Raw genomic sequence first — 18,532 nt, forward strand, 5'->3', positions numbered from 1 at the left:
TGGATGCTGGTGCTAGAGTCAACAGCATTTACTCATTTATGACTGATTGTGGTGATATAGCATGTTTCAGATTATTTCCAACACGTCCCCATGGAGGTATGGTACAGATTAATCAATGTGCACATGTGTGTCTCTGCTTTTGAGTTAGCAGGTAAATGTGAACTGAAGGGAGGAGACCGTTAATGTTTGTTTGTACTAAGGCAGCTGATTTTGGTTCTACTAATCAGATTCATTAATTTAAAAAATGTTTTTATAATAGAAAACAAAACAAGCATCCTGTCATCTGACCAGTGACAAAGTTTGAAGAGTTAATAATATGCTCTGTAAAAGCACAATGATTATATGGACAGAAATATAATTTAGCTGAGAAACAAAGAGAAGTCCTGCTGTGCTCCAACACAGAGCTTTGCTATTAGTTGTTGTTCCACTGATGCTTTTCTTCCATATTTAGGATTCAGTTCAGTGAGCGCTTAACTGTTGGCTCCATTAAGAAGATGACAGCAGTGAAATGTTCGTGTTATGTCGTCTGTGCAGAGGTCCGTGAAGTGTTTGCAAAGGTTGTCTCAGATCTCAGGATCCCCTACACTCGTGTTCCCGTGGAGCCGGGTCTATACAGCTGCCCGTGGATACCAGCACACCTGCACAAATTCTACAAGCAGGTGGAGAAGGACGCTCTGGATGCCATCCCAGTGTTCAGACGCCATGGAATCAGGTCTGTTTGTATGAAACTGCTGGGCCCAGACCAGGCTTCAAATGAAACCACTTTCACTACATCGACTGTAGACCACACACATGCAGTGAGTGTCATCTCCAGTGTTGGGGAGTAACAGAGTGCACGTGCCGCCGTTATGTATTTAAAATACAAAATATGAGTAACTGTATTCCGTTACAGTTACTGTTTAAAAAGGTGGTATTCAGAATACAGTTACTTTGTTGAAATAAAGGGATTACAGGCGCTCTTTTCCTGTTTCACATGTTCGGCTATGCCCTCTCTGTTTTTGGTGTCCACGCTGGTGGAAACCCAGACAGAACACATATTAAGAGGCTCTGATGTCTGTGTCTCAATCTCGCGTCTCATAATGTCGTGAAGAAATATTTTTAAAAATGATTTAATATGAAGGCAATAGAGTGTTACAGGCATCGCCCTAAAGCATGCAGCCTGATGGGCAGTGTAGTCCGTGCTGCAGGGAGAATGGACTGCTGTACCCGTGACGTGTCTGTGAGCGAGGAGGGAGAGAAAGGGAAAGTACGAGCTGTCACGGAGCAGAAACGGGAGCTGGAAGCATGTAAATATAATAATAACCACTGCAGCCAAACAGAGAGCCTGACGAGCCCAGCTGTAAGTAAGCTGTTAAGACTCGACTGTACGCCGTGTTCATGTTTTCCTCCGAAACAATAAGTCCCGTTGCAGCAGCCTTTCAACGCCTCTCTCTGTCTCTGCTAGCAAAGTCGACCCAGACAACAAAGCAAAGCTAGTTTTCAGCTACAAGCCCGACACGAACCCGACGTATCAGCCAGAGGTCCCTTTACTACGGTTCGGAGCCGCGGACCTGTTTTATATACGCGTGGAATATTTTTCTATACGAGATCGCTGCAAAAAGTGCAGCCTTACCTAATGTCCACCTGCTGTTACTCATTTATATTAAGATTTAAACATCTAGTTGGTGTTGGTGTGGAGAGAAACCTTGAGTAATAAATCACACAGCAATAGGACATTCATGTAGTTGTAAAAAGCTTGATAATATATGAAGTAATCCAAAGTTTTCAGAATACGTTACAAAATACATTTTGGGGCATGTAATCTGTAGTGGAATACATTTGAAAAGTAACCTTCCCCACACTGCTCATCTCTAAGGTTTTACATGTCAGGACATAAATGTGATCGAGTCCTTATCGAGGTTTAAACTAAATAAACCTGAAACAATATTTAAACAAAGCCCAGATGCAGAAGCAGCGTTTGAGAGTGCACCTCAGTACGGAGTGGCCAACAGACGCCAGCGTGTTAGCTTGAAGTGTTTGTGCACCCTCCAATAGAAGCACACCATACCCCTGTCTGATCCCACACTCATACTTTTAAACTGCACCTTCATGATGAACACACAACATTAAACTTCTCGGTCTTATTCTTTAATTGTCCAGAATATCACACAGGAAATAGAAATCCTAAAAAAGTCATTACCAGCATTTCAAAATATTCAAGTACCATTAAAAACAAATGTAACTGAAAATAATAATAATGCTGAGAAACATTTTACGCACTTTGTTTATTTATCTATGAAATATTGTGAGTTGTACTTTTATTTCTTAAAGCTTCATGTACGCCGTATATTTAACGGAGACCTGCTCTGTATAATAAACTTTAAATGCTCTACAGTTTGAACAAATGGGACTCTGTAGTTTTAAGTTCCTGGAGCTGAACTAGCCCCACACATGACTCTGCTACAACCATCAGCTGAGTGGGTTCCAGTATGGACCTGCACAGCACTGCTTTCCAGAGCACATTGTGGTTTTTGCAAACCTGATCCATGCTGCTGTTCTTCGGGCGACTCTTCCAAACGAGCTGTACTTCTTCAGTCTTTTTCTAATTGCATGAACGTGTAGCCCTGCAGAGTCGGAGTGTTTTTGCAGTGACGTCCACTCCTGGGATGATCTTTGTCAAGGTGGCTTCTGTGTAGAAAGCAGCAGTGATTCATGATCTTTCAGATCCGTGCTGCTGTCTTTGCCTGTATTTCTATACTAACACACACCTGAATGCAAACCTGCAAAAGCTTCTGCTTTTATAGAAGCGTTCATACTTATTGATGATCAGTTTATATGGTGCATGTATTACCAGCACACGCTTCCCTCTGAAGTCCTGTGGAAGCAGCAGGGCTGGACTTTGGCTCCATGTCTGTTAGATAAACGATGGCACGGCTCAAGACTTTTGCACATTACTGTATTAGAACGAAGACAGATTTACTTAGTTTGCTACAAAAACAGGAAATAAATGCAGCAATTAAACAAATTTGTGAGCATACATGAAAAACAGACCTAAGGCAAAACCAGAGTTCACACAACTCCAACCTGAAAATCAGTATTTGGTGTGACCACCTTTATTCTCCATCACAGCCGGACTCTGTGGGGCGCTCGTATTTTCTTTAAGTAGTCCTCAGAAATAATTCTCCAGGTTTCATCAGAGCTGGATGCTGGCTGCTCTTTGTCCTGTTGTCTGTGGAGTGGATCCCAGTCAGCTCCACAGTTACTTTGAGTTTAAGCATCAAGCTTAAGTTTCAGTGGTTGTGTTTCACAGTGCTGTCCGAACTCACCACACTTTCTTAGATTTTATGTTTTGCTCCAGACTGTCTGAAGTCTTTCTCTGAACACTGGCAGCGTTTCACTCATTTGTTCAGTGTGATGCTTGTTTTCAGAGGAAGCTACTCAACACTGACCTGTGACTCAAGCACAGGAAAGACACCTGACTCAGGACACAACGATGAGCCAGTGTTTCTACACATAACACTGAAACTTAGTAAAGGACTAGCTGCCTTTAGCAAAAAACTTCAGTATCTTTGCTAAGATGTTGTGACAGGCTTAAAAGTGTCTCATTAGAGTTTCCAAAGAGCTGCTGGGCAGAGTGTGGAGAGTGTCTTTAAATAGAGGAAACTGGACAATTGGAGGACGAGAGTTTGTAGAGAGTTTCTGATGTTGCACATATGATAAACATGAATCGTAACGATTTTCCTCCTCCACAGGTGGCCAGATGTGTACCTGGGACTGACCACCATGGGGCAGAACATGTCCATCCCAAGCCTGCACAGGGCCCTCAGCTACGCCTTGGCTGCAAACCCTTCATCCTCTACCTCCAGCTGTGTGCAGGGTTCACATCAGCCTGTGGTCACAGCTGAGCTCATGGTCCACCCGGGGTACCCCAGTCACCCCAAGGAGGGAGGCTGTGGAGAGGGCCCCGACGACTTCTCCCAGTCTGCTGACAGGCAGCACGAGCTGAGTGTTCTCAAAGATCCATCTGTGCTGGCTCTCTATTGCCAAGAGAGAGTGCAGCTCTGTGCCTTCAGAGACCTGTGACTGCCCTCAGCTTCCAAATGTTGCTCAGTTACCACTGATGTTTGTAGTAACACGACTTTATGCTGCCCTACAAACTGAGACTGATCAAATTAGCTCTTAGCAGCCTTTAATGAGTGGGACTGTCCATGACCGGCTCTGAGTCTAGCCTGAGGATGGCTGTAAGAGCAGCACATGATACACTGTGTAGAAATGTCTAATGAAGGCACAGTGTTCACTGCAACACTGTTTTAAACTAGTAAATCATTTTACTAAAATAATCAGCAACATATGTTCAGAACTCTCATCATAAGTATGTTGTGTGGTAGTTTTCAGTCTGGCTCATTATAGAATAAAGGAGCTGTATGTGTGTTCATGGCCCTGGTTTCCACCTGCTTCACTGGAGCAGGGACACTTTTGAACTATCTCAGGTCTGGATGTGTGGAACTACAGAGAGCTTTAGTAGTATTTATAGATACGTTCTTTGTATTTCAAAGCTTATATTTTCAGTTTATGTTGAAACAGTTTTCTGTCTGCTATCATCAAACATCAGAACTGAACAGCTGTGGGGAATAAATGATGGTGAACTTTTTTTTCTTTGTTGTTTCTTTCAAACCACTTGCAGAGGAAACCTGATCACCACCAACAAATGCCTTAATTATCTTAAAGTGCCAGTTTTTGACTTTCTGCATCCATCTGTGGGAAGCTGCACAAAATCTAAATAAAAACAGATGCTGTGTTTGTCTGTTTTGGCTGTTTTTTGTCAGGGTTTTTTGCCATGTTAAAAATCAACTGATGATGAAATGTCCTGTTTATACTAACTGTGTGTTATTTAGAGGGTGCATGACTCTGCAGGTGAACAGGTGAGTTTGCTGTCGGTGATGGATTTAAAGTAAAGCTGTTTGGGACTGGAACACAGTGTTTGTGTTGCGTCAGTCAGCTGTGCACCTCTTGATTTTTGTAAGGTGGCACGCTGTGCGCGGCCGTCACAGCTGGAGTAAAGGCGTGAGTGTGCGATGGTGCCAGTTTTTACTACAGTTTTAATGATAATCCTGCACAGAAGCTCAGAGACATACTGACACACAGAGTGTTGGAACTGTTTGAAAAGTTGAGTTTGTGGCAAGAACGTGACTCCTTCCTCTTATCAGCACGTATGTCTGAGTGACACAGCTGTCGCTCAGGAGAATACTGCAGTGGCTTCCTGCCTCTTAACAGTGGGCATAAATACAAGCGACTGAAGGCCCCTTCACACAGGACATCGCTGCACTCTGAGCAAACAAGACAAAATCTGTTTCAATCATCCAGGTAAGTAAAAGTTGATTCTGCTCATCTGGATGTTGTCAGTGGGAAAAGTGCACTTTGACCTTTGTGTTTCATCTATGAATCTTTATTTTCATGACTTATATTTTATATATCAAGTATACCTCGTGGGTTAGTTTGTTGATCCTGCTGGGACCTCTGGCACTGGCATCGTTGGTACTCACTACCACAGACTGGTAGAAGACCTCCCAACATCCTTCTGCACACATTATAGGATCTGAGCTTCCTTAGAAAGCAGTCTGCTCATCCTCTTCTTACAGTGGTTTGCAAAAGTATTCGACCCCCTTGAACTTTCCCACATTTTGTCACATTACAGCCACAAATATGAATCAATTTTATTGGACTTCCACGTGAAAGACCAACACAAAGTGGTGCACACGTGAGAAGTGGAACAAAAATCATACATGATTCCAAACATGTGCCACCCCGAAGCAGATGTTGTTCACAGGACAGCAAGAGTAAACGATCGGGATGCTCTTGTCCTCGTTATCGTTCCCCTCCTACGTTTCATTACCCCGATTTCAGCGTTTTTGCTTCACAACTAAAGCGTGCAGTTTACTTTGTGCACTAACATGGACTCGAATCAACCAGCACCACCTCTGGCCAAGTGCTGCAGCCTACAGCAGCGTTTGTTTTCATTCAAAGGCTTTATGGCTTTGATACCTGGTGGGCCGGTCTCTAGTCAAAATGCCCGTTTTTTTTGTCCCAGTCCAGCCCTGCAGGTTAATACTGGCAGTGTCACCGTGCCAGCTGACTGTATTTCATCATCAGCCAGTGTTGTTCTTTATACATCAGTATTACCAAAGTTTACCATAAGGCAGCATAGAAAGTATTCACTTGCTTTCAGGTTTCATTCAAATGTTAGTCTTTTCAGTTGTTTCCTCACTTTTTTCCTGTTTCAAAATCAAACACCAGTTTGTGAGAAGATGATCTTTTTTTAATTAATAGGCAGATAAAGTTTTGCATTGGCTAATTTGCCAATTGTATGTTAAAAATGTTTGTATTTTAATATTCAAAAATGTTTTTGCCCAAAACATATGTGCACTATATGTCAGTAAAGATACTATGCAAACATTGCTGTCCTTGACTGCTGAATAAACACTGACTGATTGTATCTCTTGTACTTTATCAACGCAGTATCTAAAAACTTTGCACCGTAGTGTTTAAAATCTCATTCTAATAAGAGTTAAAAGCACATTTGGTTATTAGGTTTATAGGGTTATTGAATTATGGCTAATGGTTGGTAGAATTTTTTTTAACATTATCTGCCAATTACATCTGCCACCCTTCTCCAAATCTGTGCCCCTACCTGGCCCCCCCAACAAAAATTCTCTAGACACGCCACTGGAGGTGTGACGTGTGCAGCTGGGACACTACCGCGTGGGTTGTCTCACATGCTGCTGCCGCATCTGCCGCTGGCGAGATGTACACGGTTATCGCGATGACTTGCGAGAGCTCCCGCGGCAGGTAATACGGTCGGATGCTAACCGCTAAAAGCTCCACATCACGAGTAAAGTGCTGCTCCTTAACACTGATGTGCCCCGATTTACACCACCTCTCGTTCACACACATCACAATCCCCCCACCTTTCCTCTTGCCGGTCTCCTTCGTGTCCCGATCCGCTCTCACCAGGTGAAATCCCGGAGCAGTCACGTGACAGTCTGGAGCGAGGTGTGTTAGCCTCGACTCTATGTAGCACATCATGCTAACCTTCCGGTACTCCTGGAGTTTGGTCGGCGCCGCCAATTCCTCGATCGTATTGGGGAGAGATCTGACATCTCCCATAATGATCGAGGGAACAGATGGTTTGCACCGTCTTTCCACTCTGACACTTAGCTCCAGCTCTACGTGATAAGCAGAGCTCTGATTATCACACCCAACCACTGCAGTGTCATCAGAGGACTCATGTTTCATTGTTATACTGGAAATCTGAGGTGTACAAGGTAAATAGGAATGGCGATAGGACCGGTTCACTGTAGTGCCCCAGTATTACTGACCACCACAACACACAGGGTACCCACCAGCCAGCCAGACAGACAGACAGCGATCCAGGAGACAGTAGAAGAGCTGACATCCTGACCGGCTTTCCACTCAGCAAAAGGGGTTGGATGGTATTAAAGGCACTGTAAAAATAAAAAACATGATTCTTACAATGTCACCTTCCACCTGAGAGTGAGAATGCTGGAACAACAGGTAGATGAAAGCATCATCCACCCCCACAAAAGACTGGTGAGTAAACAGGTTTCACCTGCAGGCTAAACTGGGCAAGAACCGCTCCAAGCACCTTCATGACATGAGAACCAGTCTGGTCTGTCTTTCTTTAGTATTGGAACTAAACATAATGTCTTCCATAGTTCGACAACTTCTGCTGCAGGAGTCTCAGGTTGAAGAGATGCTGAAGGATGAAGGCTGGGGTGTCGCTGGCTTACTGAGTGCACCTCCTCTGCTGCGACATACTGAGGAGTTAACAGGACCAGGCTGTGGTTGGATCTACCTAATAGGGGAGGCCCGTGGCTCTGCCACCTGTGTGTTTGCTCACAGAAGGTCCAGAGTTGTATTGTCCTGTGTTTTACAGCCCACATACTGCTGGATAGTTGGCAGAGTCACTGGAAGTGCATGGTGTGAGCGACTGGTGGGCCCGAGCAGAGCAAGGAGTGATAGCTGATCCTAAAGGCTGATTGTGTTCATCTGGAAGTTTCCAGTGGGAGAAGCGTTTCATCATCATCAGGTGACGTCTTCAGTCTCAGCTGACTGCAGGTTTCCAATCTTATAAACAGGACATTTGCATAATGACTGAAACCAGCCCACTGAAGGAACAAAGGGCTGAGGTCAGTTTGTTGATCATTAATAGGCAAACAGTCATGATCACTGAGTAACAACACTGATCACTGATCAATGGCCATGAGTACCATTCTCATAGCAGTCCTCCTGCTCTTAACAGCGTGCACTACATTACTCTGTCTGTGTCGGGGGACCCGATCCTTGGGGTGGGCCAGTTTTTGGCCACAGAGATGCGGCGTTTAAAGAAAGTGTGTCTTAACTGTTCCGATACTCCTGACGCTTCAGGCATCAGCAAAGGTTTTCTCAGTATTCAAACCTTAAATACTGATCTGTGTGCGTAGGTTTACACGTCAGCTTTTAAATGTCCCCCATTACTGATGGAGTGATAGCAGAGTTCACTGGGAACAGGACAACTGTGAAAACATAAACCATGACAAGCACAGACACTGGATGTAGCGCACACTTTCATGAACACTGTTTGGCTTCAGCTCTTTGTAAGGCGTAACTTTGCTCTCTTTTGCGTCTGGCTCACAAACCAACAACAGCACGAGGAAGCCACAGACCGGTTGTAGCACCTACTCTGCACACTGACAGCAGAGCACTGCAGGCAGACACCCTCCGTCTGCTCAAACATAAATCCCACTTCTGAGTGTTTACACTGTAGGTCAGCTGAGTGTGAGGCTGCTGCCTCCACCAGCTGGTGGTGATGAGTAAACACTGATCAATACAGCAGCAGAGACTCCTCCCAGTAAATAATATGTGTGCAACTCACAGCTCAGGTCATTGTCAGGTGAGCAGAGACAGTCACAGGGACATGTTCTGGACTGCACCACCTTTTTTCTCATTGCTCACATTGCCGTCTCTGTCAGCCCGAGCAGTGAAGAAGCTGAGTACTGTGCTTTCAAGTTTTACATTTGGCTAAGACCAGCATGTCCCTACAGACGCTGTAGAGGAAGTCCAACTGTGTCTCCAAGCACAGTCTCAGGAAGAGATGGGCAGACCTGCAAACGGTCCTGAACCCATCAGCAGGACTGGTAATTGTAAGGAAGAACAGGAGGAGCACAAAATGACCTCCAGCAGGTCACTGTGTGGATGTCTCTGATCAGTCACTCAAAAACAGACATGAGGCTGTCCTGATGGCCCAACATGAGCCCATAATACTCTTCAGCAGTAACTGGACTGGTTCTTATATAGCACTTTTCTACTCTGCCTTACTGCAACGCGCCTCATTCGCCCATTCAATGACTTTTTACTGTGCTTAAGTTCTTTCTAACATTCACACTCTGATTGATGCGTCGGGGAACAACATGAGGTCAGTATGTTGGCTTGCAGACTGGAGCAGCCAGCGATCAAAACACCAACCTTCCAGTTAGCAGACCTGCTGTGCCCGTTGAGCTGCAGCCACCCCACCTGCACAGAGGTGAGGTGCAGCAGGCGGTGCACTGTCGAGGACAGCTTCACGCCTTCATTTGCATCCAATCAAAGTTTCCGGTCATCGATTGTGACTGTGACCTGCTTACTGGACATCTCAAAGCCTGGAGCTGCCTGTAGTAGAAGTAGTAATCCTCACATATATAAAGTCTGCTGCATGGAGACAAAAACTAGTCTCAGGCCCAAATAATGTCATATTAGCCATGAAATGCTGAATTGTCATTTGCACTAAATCTCCCGTTTGAATACCCAGAGCCATTGAATGGAGCGTGTCCTGGTTTGAATATATTTATCCAACTTGACCATTGTTGGAGTCAAATTGTTAAATGTTGTCATTGTGTTACTTAAATCTGTAAGTGTTAGTTCAGACTGTACGATCAAAGACGTTTTGTTTCTGACGCCCTCCGCAGCCTGTTGAACGGTGGGGGAGGCTGTAGTGTTTATTACAGGCACATCCTATGTGAGGGTTCTGTTTTCTTGTTTAGCCTCCTGAGACCTGAACTCTTCCACAGCAGCATTTTTCATTTCTCTTTGATATTTGGGCTGATTGGGACCTGGTGAATTTAAAAACAAAGAATTACCCGATTTATTTATTTTTTACCTGATTTTGGTTTCTGAGAAAAACGAGAGCCACATGTGTTTAGAATTTCGATAGAACAGCAGCAGCATAACGTCCTCGTCAGTGGATATCAGGCCCTCGTAGAGCAAAATTTAGTATTTTGGTCTAAATAACCCAAAATGTGATGTCCACACATGTGGACGCAGGTCCTAGGAGGTTAGTAAACTTCCTGCCTTTATGACCCTTTTGTGGGCAGCAGGTCACACAAACGCACCCCAAACACACACAAACACATACAGATGCTCGCACATACATGCACACACACATGTGCACACACACACACACACAGTACCTTATCTTTTATAACCATAGGGGGGGTTACAATGGGTGGTGCTTGTGTGTACTCTAACTGTTTTCAATAAAAGGCGGCAAGCGGAGGCCGGGGTGGAAGTGGTCTGACCGAGGGCAGAAGGGCTGCTCTGAGATCCTCCCTTGCGCAAGTAAAATCGCTGTTCGTCTTGCTTCCTTGTCGTTAATGGGAATAAGTCTCTAAACCAGTGGGGCCTGTGGAAGCGCAGACCCAACAACCATTACAGTTAATATGCCATAAAACAGCTTTACTCTCATATTGGGTCAAATGGCAGATATTGTCCAGCTAAGAGTCCCCTAGTCTTTCATGTTTTCACCATCTAAATCTAATGTGTTGGTAGATGCTACCATTACTATTGTATGGCACAATTTTATCTGTATGTGCTTATAGCATGGAGTTTAACTGCTGTCAGAACTACTGTGGGCCTCCATTATTCAGAGCTGTAGATAAAGGGTTCATTAGAAATGCTGTAACTTTGCTTTTCTTCAGGCCAACAGCAGGGAGCTCTCTGCAGCCCTGGACTGACGCGCTGTGTTACCTCCGTTAGCCCGTTCTTCCCCTCGCTGCGCTCACTAAATACCTGTGGTGTGGTTCTTTAAACACCAAATCCCAGTTTATGCTGGAACAAAGTGGAGTGAATCTGTCCCTCTATAAGCAGCACTGGATCGAGTCCCAACACAACATCCCCACAGCACCAGGAAAACATGGAGGCCAAATGGTAAGCCATCATCTTTATTATGAAACAATATTGGGACCAGATCAAATAGCTGTTACATGGTGTCGTTTGGCCGCTGCAGTCCCTTTCCATGTCCCGGCACATCCCTGGACGGCCAGCCCTCTCCCAGCTGCCTTCTAGGTTACTGTTTCTCGGACGATCTCCAGGAGCTGATCCAAGCTTCAAGCTTAGCGTCTCCTTCCCCCAGCTTGATAAGTTAGGCCCCTCTCAGCTGGGACTATGTGAGTATGTCTCAGTGTACTACAGGTTCCTGGTTCTAAACATGGTTATACTGGGCACCCAGCAGGAGGAAAGGGGACATGCATGGAAATTCAAATCAATCCAACACATTCTTGCAGATTTTATACACAAGTGTCAATCAAAAAAAAGACGTTTGGGAGCCAATGGCTGTTGAGGAGGGCGGGTGAATGGCTAACCATCTGTGATGCAGAAGTTTTCAGCTGCATGTTTTTAGTGTTTGAAAATCTTTAACACTCAGAAGTCATCTCTGGCATTTCTACAATAACTCGATTCATGTACGGCCTAACATTTTCAACTGTTACAGACTCTGGGGGAGGAGATGTGAGATGTTCCACAGAGTACAGTGCATTTCTACAGCCAAACATCGGCCTCGGGTCTGAGCTACGGCAACTCTCATTTCACTACTTCATGTGTTTCAGCTTAAAATGTTACACAAGATGGGCCAAATGAAAACCAACAAAACCAAAAACAAACACACTCGTCTTCTGCTTTTCAAAATAAAAGAATCAAATATTTATGACAAATCGTGTCTAAGTGAGATCGATTTAAAACAGGAGCTGTTTCTACTGAGGAAAAGCCAAAAAAGCCCAAAGAAAATTAACACATCATGTTCCCTTAGCATTTCTTTTTTCCATTTTTCACTTTAAGAAAGAGTAGAAAGTTAGAAATGGTCTGGAGATTTACGGCGACGAGGAGGAGAGAGAGAAAGCGGTCTGATCCACAGAGAGTCCTGCTTGGCTCCAGGGCCGTTTAAAGGAGCGCTATGTGAAACGAGGGGGCCGAGGAGGTGGCGAGCTGCTGGTGGGGGACGGAGCGGGGAGGGCAGAGGAAGATCAGTATTTGGTCGGACACGTGAAACAGAAGGGGGCTGGGGAGGGAGGCAGACAGAGGGCTACGCGCTCGTGACGTGATCAGTCCATTGGCCGCTTTTCTCCGTGTTTCTTTGTAAATTCTTCTGCGTTCTTCAAGAATTTTTTACGGTCTTTTGAGTACTCTTCTGCTAGGTCGGCCCTCAGGGGATGCTCGGGCTGGGGGTCGTTCACCAGCGCGATGAGGGACTGAATTACTGAAAGACACGAAGGAGATCGAGTCAGACACAAAATGCTTCCTAACAGACCACAGCCTCCACTGTCACAGCAGTTGGTTTGTCAGGAGGTGACTTACAGCTTTTCACAACTATCATCATGTAAAGCAAAGAAATAGAAAACATTTCTAAAAAGTAATAAAAATAAAACAGTCTGCAGTTTGTGCACTTAGATAAGTCTTTAGAGTCAGAGTGAACTCATGAGTTTGTGTCGTGAGAAAGTCCAACCTTCTCTTTGTCAGTCTCACATCATGCAAACACAGGTTGTATGACTGTAGGTAACACACACTGACAGTGTAAAGCAGCTTCAGCTTAATGTTGTTGTGATTGTTTAAATAAAACTGTTTCTGTTGTGTGTGGACGTTTAGGAGACGCGCTCAGTGAATCCACAAACACAAACCCAGCATGCCCTGATAGACCTGATCAGCACATTCGTGTCGTTCTTCTGAAACGTGCACACATCATGTAAGTTCACTGATAAATCCATGGGACCGTTCTGAAACACTACAGAGGGCAGCGTCCAGCTTCTCCAATCAGCAACTTAAACTGGGAACTGATTAACCAATGACGTTGCTGCAATAGGTCATGTGCACAGTAGAGATGGACCGATCCGATATTACGTATCGGTATCGGTCCGATACTGACCTAAATTACTGGATCGGATATCGGAGAGAAATAAAAAATGTAATCGATCCATTAAATATCAAAAAAAGCACCTCACAAAACTTGCTACACGGCGTAACTCGGCTCGTAACCGTAGCAGTCGCAGCAGTGTGGTCACGTGATAGAGCGGCTGTGTGTGTTTGTAGCCTCGCTACCAAACCTGCATTTCATCTCCGAGGAAGTTCTCCCAGAGAGAAGTAAAGCAAGTGTGTAAGTTCATCTCTGAATGTTTGTAAAGCATTCCCACGTTAAGCTTAACAACCGATATACGGAGCGACTGCCTCTCTCTCTCCCTCCTGCTGCTACTTCAATCATGAAACTGATCAATGATCAGCTGATCGTCTCTCTTGTTTGTTTTTGTCCCACTTTGCACCAGAAAGAGGAAACCAGCGGCTGAACAACAGCAGCACGTTTAAGCTTGATAAGCTGTTGTTAGAATTTATTTAATATTACTTTCTACACCAGGATCTTTTTCTACAGCTGACGGCTGGTAACTGTGCAGGGGCGGATCTAGGAAAGTTTAGCCAGGGGGGCCGATAGGGCATGAACAGGGAGAAGGGGGCACAAAGACATACTTTTCTTTCTTATTCTCATTTAAAATGTCGAGCTTTTAATAAATAATTATCTGAATCTTACACCCAAAGTTTTAATCTGATGTAAAATATATAGAAGTCCATTACTGTATATAGTAACTGTTAAGTCTAATATAGTAAGCTATAGTACTTTTTCCTTTGGGAAGGAACCATCTGTGCAGTTCTGTTGAAGAAAGATGTTGAATCTATTTAATTATTCTTGAAAAATAATTTATTTCTGTGCATTTTTTTTCACCCTGCATCAAATTAAAGTTGATTACGTCGATTAAGCATCATGAGGTGGAGGGTGGTTCCCTATTTTTTTTTTGCTGGGAGTTTGCAACCCTATTAGTTAGGTTGCTTAATATTTCTGCTAAGTACTCTTTAAAATACCAGAATAGGGAGGATGGAGCAGGTTTAAGTTTATTAGATTTTTTTTTTTTAACATACAGGTGTAACAGAATAGCTTTAGTGTTGTTGTTTATTTAAACTTGAGTTTATACAAAATGCAGCAAGATATTAAAAAACAGTTTTATTGATTAAAAACACTATACTGGATTCATATTGGTATCGGCCGATATCCAAATTTATCGTATCGGACATAAAAAAGTGGTATCGTGCCATCTCTAGTGCACAGTAGAGGTTAACCCCCATTTCAGCTGCGTGGTTGCATGTATGGTGTTTGTTGAGAGGACAGATGCTCTTCCACGTCAGCAGACTGAAGCTCAGCTTGTGGGGAAACATTTAAACTATTGAATTAAAACTGTCAGATTAAAGATTAACCAGTGAGATGAAACCCTGCAGTGTGACGTATGTAACGATGTGTTTGACTGTTAAACAGTAGAAACCATCATAACCTGATCTATAATGAAAGGCCAAAGGTTTACAGACGCTCACAGTAACTCTTCCAGGGTGAAGCGACTGTACGGCACAGCTTTAAGGACTTAAAAAAAAGAAAAGAAAGAATTGGATGCACAATTTTAAATCCGTCTGTCAACTCAAAAGTCTGATCTGACGCTGACTTTTCTCCACGTGGGCAGCTGCAGGTTAACGTGTCCTCTCCTAAACCTCAGCAAAGTGCTAACACATCCAAATAACTTGCACTTATGTCCAACTGTTGAAACTGGTGATCCCAGAATCTGCAGTCATTTAGAAATGGCTGCACTGAGCTCCTGGGATGCTCTTAAAACCCCCAACATTAACCCTACTGAAGAGTTTGTAGACTGAGGATAGGGTTACAGAGAATGGCTCCATGACACCAAACCAACTGAAATGAACTCTACCCACTGTGCCCAGAACGGTGGTCAAATATCCTGCCAGAACTATGCTAAAGGCCAAGCCCCACTCCCTGAGGGGCAGCTTGCTTTCAATCGTAGTGTTGGTTACTTTTGACCCTGTGTGGATCAGACAAAATCAATCCAAACTTGTTTTTAAAGTGGTTAAACATGCTCGCTGTACAGTCATTCCACCCTGAAAGAAACCGGTTCAAAGAAATCATTAAAGGACCCAAATTATAACGACATTTATACCCACGAGCACTGTGGGAAACTCTGACCACAGATCTCCCTCGTTTACACTAGCACCTCGTCTCCACTCTGTTTCCATGACAACTGAGTACCACCCCAATGATGATGGGTTGTTATAGCAAGGTGGCCCAAACAATGGAGGAGACTGAGGATTATAGCTGCACCTGCACCCATCGTTGGACCACAGCGTTGGTCTATGTGCAGCTGTTTCCCTCCATGTTTCACAAACACTGGTGGGGTTGATTGTTGTGATAAGTCTGCTGACATCACACTTTCTGCCCGACTCTGCTCGCTTGAAACCGTCACCAGGTACTAAAAGCTGTCTGGCAGCAGGTCCTACCACCTGAGGGAAAACACTGAAAACTGAGTCGGTGCTGGATGAAACGATGCCGAGTTCATTCTTGTTTTTCACGTACACTTTGTGATAAACTCTGCAGGTTTCTGTTTGTTTCTTTCAAACTGAAATAACACTTGTTCTTTTAGTCAATGTTTAAGATTTAGGGAATAAATGTTCCCTAAATCGTGAGTAGGAGTTATCTCTGTGTCTGCTGCTTCGAACAAACAGGTTAGCAGCTGTAGTAGCAGCGATATAAAAACACACAGCCGTCTAAACGATGTGACGCTTTACTGAGTCACAGAATCGTCAGAGCTTCCTGTTACTATAGCTGTGCTGTTCAATAAATACAAAACATATTAAACACTGTGTTTTGGATCACACAACCATGCGTGTGCATAAAACACGCTTTCTGCTCTGTTCGTCACACGGAGCTCTATGTGAAAATGCTCTGAGACCGACAGACGGACAGTTACTGAAACAGGACAACGTTTTATTTTGGACAGACTTTTTTTCCTGCAATCATCACGTCAGACAAAAATCAAAAGATGTGCAGTTCTCCAGCTCGCTGCGACTCACATCGAGCAGCCCTGTGTAAGACTTCAGCACCAACCTTGGTCAGTTTTGGTGGCAGGCTTCCAGTTCTCTGCACTGATCACAGGCAAGCACACCTGGCCCTTCTCATCAATGTTGGGGTGGTAGATCTTTGTCTTGAATGTGATCTTGGGAGGCTTGAAAGGGTACTCGGTGGGGAAAATGATTTCAATCCTGAATGCACCTTTGTCATAAGGAGGGTTGTCCTGAAAGGGAACCAATAAGGTTAGTAAGGGGAACCTCGGGCCTACGTATCTCAGACCAGCCAAAGAAGGAACAGCAGCTTACAGGAACAATCAGCCCTTGCCATGCCAATAAGTTTGATTCCTCAACTTGAATGTTTCTGAAGTTTTTCATTCCAGACTTGCGAATCTCATCAAGTTCCTGAAAGAACAAGCACACAGTTGATATTAGAAAGGTTATTACAGTCAATACAAGAAAAATAAAACAAGTATGATTTTACAGAGTTCATCCTCTGGAGTGGAAGGATGCACCACCCGAATGACACCAACAGTTTAGGACAGCGTAGCAGGAAGACGCAGCCTCGTCTCTGTTTCAGCCTCCAAACTACACACCAGGTTTTAAACTGCGCTGAAATTATTTACACCACGTTCTTTCCTGAATGTTGATGTGAAGTCTAAGCAGAAAGGAAGAGCAAAGAAACAACAAGCTGATGTTGGTTTGGTTCCTGTTATCCACCTCAGAGGTCCCCAGTACTAAACAGCACCACCTCCAGTGTTTTCAGGTAAAGAAAATTAAAGCTGCTATACAATGAAACATGTCACTTAAAACAAATGACAAACCAACTGCAACAAACAAAGACATCTCAGCTTTGTAGAGAAGTGTTGTTGTATATCGTAGATGTGAGGATGTGTTCAGCGCTACATGTTTTATTCACAGTATGTGTCCAGTGACCTGTTAAGCTCTAAACTGCTTGGATTGCAACGATTTTATTGCATAAAGTAGCAGCGTTGCACTTCATCTTGTCCTTATTCATCAAATGCTAAACAAACTCAAGCCTTCCAGCCAACAGGAGCGTTTCGCTTTCATTTCAGTGCAGCAGCCAACAGTGAAAGTGAACTACAAGCTGCATCCAGCAGTACCACAGCGAACCTAGTTTTCCATCAGGTTACTGGTTCTGTCACCAGTTTGACTTACGTTAGATTATGTTAGCTATTAGCTGAAACCCCTGAGTGGCACTTAAAGCCAGCCTCGTGGTTCCGTCTGTGGCAGGTTTTTGTTGCACAGCTCGACGGTGTAAATATGTCTAACACGTTTTTAGGGTAAAGTGATTGTGATCAATAAACAGCGTATGAGCTGTTTACGGTCCAACAGCACCGACGTTTGTTTCACGTGAATGAAATCCTGTTAATGTTAATCTGCATGTTCGCATTGAATAATTCCACCTGCATCAGTGAGCCGGTTACAGGCCAGCTCTGCTCCCCGTGCTTTCAGCTTTGTTACTCCGGGTAAACTTCAAACACACAGCCTCCTGTAACCGCCTCGTTCAGCGCAGTGTACGTTTAAAGGCGGAAACGATAATCAAGGGGAAACAAACGTAGGTTAACGCAGACCTTACGCAATATGCTACGACCACTACACAAAACGAAAGTAGCATTTGGTGTGTGTCGCCTTCAGGCCGCATTACTGGAAGTGTAACGCTGCGCTGTAGTTCACACCCACTTCCTAATGGCGAACTTCAAAGTCTGATTAAGTTGAAGTGTAGCTAGCTGAGACCTGGGGATAGCAACTTAGCTGATTAGCAAACGTCTTACGCCGTGGAAATTGACACGATCTCGGGCTGCCCACTGCCGGATTGACTCCCTCGGTCACACAACTCAAGACTTTCTGACGTTCAAACTGTAGATAAGAGACTTGAATGAGGTTTTTGGCAGCCCCGGGCAGGATCCCTGTAGATCCTCCGGCCTGATTTGGGACTGCTTAGTTGCCTAACGTTAGTATTTGGTCGGCTAGGTGGTCAATGCTGACCTCTTGTTTCTGTTGAGCCTACAGCTACAGCTGGACACTGACGGTCACTTAATGCAAACATACTCTGTAACGTGAACACGAGCCAAAGGACGGACGCTTCCACTAACCGTCAATACGTCCTTAAACATTAGAAACGATCAAAAAGAACGGCAACGACGGATTTACCTTGGCCAGCCTCCTGCTCGCCGCCATCTTGAAACTACTGTGTGTTCCCAGAATTCACTGCGCTGGGAATATGGGTCTGTTCCTGCGCTGAGGCTGATCAGGTTGGACATCCGCCTGTTTGTGAACATGC

At 44.3% G+C, this 18,532-nt stretch overlaps 2 protein-coding genes across 7 annotated transcripts in view; one reads left to right on the forward strand and one right to left on the reverse strand.

The window, feature by feature from the left end:
- ydjc (YdjC chitooligosaccharide deacetylase homolog) overlaps positions 1 to 4,779 on the forward strand; it is a 31,117-nt gene extending 26,338 nt beyond the window's left edge. For all 6 annotated transcript variants that reach the window (XM_084947371.1, XM_084947372.1, XM_084947374.1 and 3 more), the window contains 2 exons: positions 535 to 712; positions 3,732 to 4,779. In XM_084947371.1, coding sequence (XP_084803497.1) covers positions 535 to 712; positions 3,732 to 4,062 — 509 coding nt within the window. In that variant the 3' untranslated portion in view covers positions 4,063 to 4,779. The remainder of the gene's footprint in view (positions 1 to 534; positions 713 to 3,731) is intronic.
- Positions 4,780 to 11,215: 6,436 nt separating this feature from the next.
- ube2l3b (ubiquitin-conjugating enzyme E2L 3b) lies at positions 11,216 to 18,532 on the reverse strand. Its single transcript, XM_084946690.1, has 4 exons — positions 18,403 to 18,532; positions 16,537 to 16,632; positions 16,268 to 16,454; positions 11,216 to 12,541 (listed from the first exon to the last, which is right to left on the reverse strand). The coding sequence occupies exons 1-4, from the start codon at positions 18,427 to 18,429 to the stop codon at positions 12,387 to 12,389; spliced, it is 465 nt and encodes a 154-aa protein (XP_084802816.1). The 5' UTR covers positions 18,430 to 18,532; the 3' UTR covers positions 11,216 to 12,386.

Source organism: Perissodus microlepis, chromosome 12 (assembly GCF_051167445.1).
Source record: "Perissodus microlepis isolate ML-2025 ecotype Zambia chromosome 12, ASM5116744v1, whole genome shotgun sequence".
NCBI classification, from domain to species: domain Eukaryota; kingdom Metazoa; phylum Chordata; class Actinopteri; order Cichliformes; family Cichlidae; genus Perissodus; species Perissodus microlepis.